General features: G+C 34.9%; 1 protein-coding gene across 1 annotated transcript in view; it reads left to right on the forward strand.

Moving 5' to 3' along the window:
• The window catches only part of LOC107561892 (low-density lipoprotein receptor-related protein 1B-like), a 263568-nt gene that overhangs the window by 51106 nt on the left and 205963 nt on the right, over positions 1–6499 (forward strand). The window contains exon 2 of the mRNA XM_016246424.1: positions 2797–2910. Coding sequence (XP_016101910.1) covers positions 2797–2910 — 114 coding nt within the window. The remainder of the gene's footprint in view (positions 1–2796; positions 2911–6499) is intronic.

Raw genomic sequence — 6499 nt, forward strand, 5'->3', positions numbered from 1 at the left:
ATATAAATTAGCTCTTACTGAGTTCTGAGTTCTTTCTTACAGTTATTTAAATTTTATTTATTTATTTATTTCCTTTTATTAAAATCGATGGAGCATTTTTATCCCCTAAAGCTAGAGTTCTTTGGGTGTTATTATTTATTTATTTGTTTGTTTATACACTTTAAGATTTTTCCCTGCTACACTTATATAAATATCTTTGTATATGGTTATGTATGTATTTCTACCTATCTATCTATCTATCTATCTATCTATCTATCTATCTATCGTTCTATCGTTCTATCGTTCTATCGTTCTATCGTTCTATCGTTCTATCGTTCTATCGTTCTATCGTTCTATCGTTCTATCGTTCTATCGTTCTATCGTTCTATCGTTCTATCGTTCTATCGTTCTATCGTTCTATCGTTCTATCGTTCTATCGTTCTATCGTTCTATCGTTCTATCGTTCTATCGTTCTATCGTTCTATCGTTCTATCGTTCTATCGTTCTATCGTTCTATCGTTCTATCGTTCTATCGTTCTATCGTTCTATCGTTCTATCGTTCTATCGTTCTATCGTTCTATCGTTCTATCGTTCTATCGTTCTATCGTTCTATCGTTCTATCGTTCTATCGTTCTATCGTTCTATCGTTCTATCGTTCTATCGTTCTATCGTTCTATCGTTCTATCGTTCTATCGTTCTATCGTTCTATCGTTCTATCGTTCTATCGTTCTATCGTTCTATCGTTCTATCGTTCTATCGTTCTATCGTTCTATCGTTCTATCGTTCTATCGTTCTATCGTTCTATCGTTCTATCGTTCTATCGTTCTATCGTTCTATCGTTCTATCGTTCTATCGTTCTATCGTTCTATCGTTCTATCGTTCTATCGTTCTATCGTTCTATCGTTCTATCGTTCTATCGTTCTATCGTTCTATCGTTCTATCGTTCTATCGTTCTATCGTTCTATCGTTCTATCGTTCTATCGTTCTATCGTTCTATCGTTCTATCGTTCTATCGTTCTATCGTTCTATCGTTCTATCGTTCTATCGTTCTATCGTTCTATCGTTCTATCGTTCTATCGTTCTATCGTTCTATCGTTCTATCGTTCTATCGTTCTATCGTTCTATCGTTCTATCGTTCTATCGTTCTATCGTTCTATCGTTCTATCGTTCTATCGTTCTATCGTTCTATCGTTCTATCGTTCTATCGTTCTATCGTTCTATCGTTCTATCGTTCTATCGTTCTATCGTTCTATCGTTCTATCGTTCTATCGTTCTATCGTTCTATCGTTCTATCGTTCTATCGTTCTATCGTTCTATCGTTCTATCGTTCTATCGTTCTATCGTTCTATCGTTCTATCGTTCTATCGTTCTATCGTTCTATCGTTCTATCGTTCTATCGTTCTATCGTTCTATCGTTCTATCGTTCTATCGTTCTATCGTTCTATCGTTCTATCGTTCTATCGTTCTATCGTTCTATCGTTCTATCGTTCTATCGTTCTATCGTTCTATCGTTCTATCGTTCTATCGTTCTATCGTTCTATCGTTCTATCGTTCTATCGTTCTATCGTTCTATCGTTCTATCGTTCTATCGTTCTATCGTTCTATCGTTCTATCGTTCTATCGTTCTATCGTTCTATCGTTCTATCGTTCTATCGTTCTATCGTTCTATCGTTCTATCGTTCTATCGTTCTATCGTTCTATCGTTCTATCGTTCTATCGTTCTATCGTTCTATCGTTCTATCGTTCTATCGTTCTATCGTTCTATCGTTCTATCGTTCTATCGTTCTATCGTTCTATCGTTCTATCGTTCTATCGTTCTATCGTTCTATCGTTCTATCGTTCTATCGTTCTATCGTTCTATCGTTCTATCGTTCTATCGTTCTATCGTTCTATCGTTCTATCGTTCTATCGTTCTATCGTTCTATCGTTCTATCGTTCTATCGTTCTATCGTTCTATCGTTCTATCGTTCTATCGTTCTATCGTTCTATCGTTCTATCGTTCTATCGTTCTATCGTTCTATCGTTCTATCGTTCTATCGTTCTATCGTTCTATCGTTCTATCGTTCTATCGTTCTATCGTTCTATCGTTCTATCGTTCTATCGTTCTATCGTTCTATCGTTCTATCGTTCTATCGTTCTATCGTTCTATCGTTCTATCGTTCTATCGTTCTATCGTTCTATCGTTCTATCGTTCTATCGTTCTATCGTTCTATCGTTCTATCGTTCTATCGTTCTATCGTTCTATCGTTCTATCGTTCTATCGTTCTATCGTTCTATCGTTCTATCGTTCTATCGTTCTATCGTTCTATCGTTCTATCGTTCTATCTATCTATCTATCTATCTATCGTTCTATCTATCATTCTATCGTTCTGTCTATCGTTCTATCTATCTAAATGCAATGGGTCTTAAGTTGACATAATGGACTTCCTAAAAGCTAAATAACAATAATGAATTACTATTTTAATTAATAATATATGTAAAATATTCAATTATTTTCATTCTTTTCTTACTTTAATGTTCTAACATTTTATATTCATATTCCTATTTGTGTGTGTGTGTATATATATATATATATATATAAATATTTATTTATTTTTGGTACATTTGGGTCAACTCTTAACATCCAGAATAAAACAACTGAGTATCACTCACTCACATAAACTGTATCTGTCATTTTACTGTCAACCCACATCCAACATTAACATTTTCTATGATAATATATCCATACTCAACACAAACTTAAGAAATATGCTATAACATCTCATTCATGCGGTCTCATCTTTCATCTCTCCGCCCTGCTCTGCGCTCTTCCTCAAGCATGTGACGTGGAGGAATATCTGTGTGCGGACGGCCGCAGCTGTGTTTCTGAGAGCTGGCTGTGTGACGGGGAGCTCGACTGCCCCGACGGCTCTGATGAAACACCATTCATATGTGAGTCCATCAACAAAACATCGCACCATTTATTCCTTTTCTTTCATTATTTCATTTATCTGAACTATTTCTATTCGTGTATGTATATATAGAAGACATTATTTATTTTAATTATATTATATATTTGTTATTTATTTATTTTGAATGGATTATTAAAAAACAAATAGTATAACGTTTATAATGTATTTTTTTTCAATGAATGATAATTCGTAAAATATTTTTATAAATTATTTGTTATTTTTAAATAGTTATAATTAAAAATAATACACACACACAAACATTTTAAATGTATGTTTTATTATTATGAGAATTTATTTAAAAAAATTTTTATAGTTTATAAAAATAATCAATTTATGCATGTGTATGTCTCTCTATAATAAACTTATTGTTTGTTTATTATATACTTGTTATTTTTAAATAAATAAATGTACAACCTTTAAAATGTATTTATATCATTATATATAATAAATATAATTTATATAACATATTTTTAAAACTGTTTAATATTTTATAATAAAAAAATCATTGATCTCTCTCTGTAACAAACACTATTTGTTTATCATATACTTTTATTCATTTAAAAAACACACAACTTCATACAAAGTATTCATTGTGTTATATATAATAATTTATCAAACATACTTTTACATTTTTTTCTCTCTCTAACACACTCATTATTTGTTTATAATATATTTATTTTAAAAACAACATGTAAAACTTTTCAAATGTATTTATTTAATTATATAAAATAATGTACAAAAACAAATTTTTTGTAATTTATTTTTAAATATAAAAAAACATCTATTTCATTGTATATCATTATTTACATATATTTTTCAGCATTTACATTTCCTATCCTATGCCCTCATACATCTCACAACCTATATAAACATCAAGTAAATATGTAAACTGGCATATTTCTCAGACTTATTTTAGGCTTTATTCACTCACAGATAAAGAGATCTTATTAACAAGTTTGAATTTTTTGAATATGAGTATGATTGAGAGGGTTTTGAAGGACAAGTTCAGATTTAACATCGTCACAAAGACCACAAACTAATCAAAAGTGCATTATTAAGCTGCATATTCATAAAAACAATCTTTCTTTAAAAGAGTTTTACACTTTCTGCCAAGTTGCATGTAATTTTGAGATTCCAACGCAAAAACAATCACACTTCACGTTTCTATTATAAAATGAATGGGTTTTCAAAATGCTTCAGTAAAAATGGGAAGCACACTAATAAATAATGCTGGATGAGAAATACTGAGCCTTGGATAAAAGATGAAACGTTAATTAAAGGAATTGTTGCCTGAATGTTGTGCGTGTTTTTACACGGTACAGTCCTCGAATGCACCGATTCTGAGAGGATAAAGAGATGAGAAAGCTTTTGTACGTATGACAGGCTGCATAATTATCTTTTTTTTAAATAGTAGGCAATGATATATCTTTGAAATTCAGTGTATGCAGGAATAAATAGTCCTGACAAGGCTTTTATGAGATTAGAGGAAATCACAGTGGAAGTCAGTTGCCTTCGGTGAAATATCTTGTGGTAACATAATAAACGTGTTATTTTAAAGTTATTTTTCCTGTCAGTATTTTTGGCAAATAAATGCCCCTTGCTCATTATACCTGACAGTTTGGCAATTACCGAGCTCATTTAAATAAAAAATAGTTTTTTATAGGGAATATTCAGTGTCTCTGCATACAGTCAGAATACACTTTTGCTTGTACAGTATGTGCAGCTGCATGAACTAAATTCTGACTTTTCTCATTGCACGTCAACAAACGCCACCGTCGTGGTTCCTTTGATCAGTTTGTCATCTCTCGTCTGTGAACAACCATCTGTGGTTTTCCAACTTGCCTTTCTCTTAAAATGCATCCCGTTAATCACACAACATTAGTGTGTAATCCATTTTCAAAACAATAAACACAAGCAGAAATTGAAAATTGTGCAGTTTGTATGGATGAAAGAGCCTTGAAAGAAGTCTTTCTTTACTCTCATGCTGTTATTTTATATATGTGTGTATATATAATAAATAAATATAAAATTGTAAAAATGTAAATTAAAAATTACTGGGTTTTTTTCTTTATATGTGTGTATATATTTTTATATATAATTAATTTATATTTATTAATTAATTTATTATTAAATAAATAATAATAAAATAAATAAAAGCTCTTTCTTTAAATACATTCAGTTATAGTTAAAATTTTCTTAGTGATAAAAATCTTATCAGCTTATGCTTAAAACTATAGGGAGACCTTTTACATTATAAGGTTACAATTAGGCATAACAACTTAACCCAAACTTAAATTTAATTGCTATTTATTTTTAAATAGATGATCAACACTCATCTTAAAAAAAAATAAAAAATGTATGCAAACATGTAAATTGCACATAATGCAGTTTTTAAATTAACTTATAAATAATACAATTTCTAAGTTATTTGTTAAAATATATTAAATTACACAATGTCTATTAAATTTCATAACAGATTAATTTAAACATACTGTACATTAAGTAATTAAGACTAACAGGTTTAGTAAAATATAATGAGTATATGGTGTAATATTTCGCAAAATGCTCCTCTCTAGACTTAATTTCTCTAGTGAACTAACGAGCTGTGTTTTATTTCCACGCTGTAACGCGGGAGTTCCCCAGGTGGAGCGGTCGGTTGCGATGCAGTTGTGTCCAAATGCCGCTACCACTTGGCGGGCCAAACCGTTGCTCCCCTCCCGGGCCTGTAGGCACTCGTCGGCCTTGATCGGCAGTGCTTATATGACCTGTGGAGAAGCTGCGTCCGCCTTACACGCTTCGGCGTTATTGCAAGTGCACCAGGCTCAGGCACTGAGGGACTTGCACGAGGGTGATCACGACCCGGAAGTTCTCAAATAACTCCGCACCACGACGGACTTCGCGCTACGAGCGACGAAGGTTATGGCGCGGTATCTAGGTCGTGCGATGTCCACTATGGTGGTCCAGGAGCGCCATTTCTGGCTGTGTCTGGCCGACATGCGTGAGACGGACAAGACAAGATTCTTGAACTCCCCCGTGTCCCAGACTGGCCTTTTCGTCGACACAGTGGAGAACTTTGCCCAGCAGTTCTCCACTGCCCAAAAGCAGACTGAGGCCATCAGGTACATCCTGCCCCAGCGTGCAGCTGCTGCCTCCACCTGGCCGCCGGTGGCAGCGCCACAGCCCACTCGTCGCTGGGGGTGGCGGCTCCGCAGCAGACCTCACTGACCTCACGTTCAGTGGTACCCAAATACTCGACAAAAGAGCAATTTCTTCTATCTCTGGGTCCCCTGAGGGGATGGGGGGTTGTGGACAATCCAGAGCCATATCACACTCACACTCCTCTCTCGCCAGTGAGCAACAGTGGGCGGATCGGGAGGACGAACCAACGGACTACCCACGCACCCTCTGCTCAAACGCAGGTCAGTGTTACACACACCCAGACCCCGCCTCGGACTGGCTGCGAGACGCCCGGGCCGGGTCCCTGCATTCTTCCGCGCTGCCCCACTGCGGGTACACCTGTAGTTCCGTTGATGCCACTTACGCGGTGTCTGGGAGCCTGGCTAGAGCTA

The sequence above is a fragment of the Sinocyclocheilus grahami genome, unplaced genomic scaffold (assembly GCF_001515645.1).
Source record: "Sinocyclocheilus grahami isolate Dianchi unplaced genomic scaffold, SAMN03320097.WGS_v1.1 scaffold798.1, whole genome shotgun sequence".
In the NCBI taxonomy this organism is placed as follows: Eukaryota; Metazoa; Chordata; class Actinopteri; order Cypriniformes; family Cyprinidae; genus Sinocyclocheilus; species Sinocyclocheilus grahami.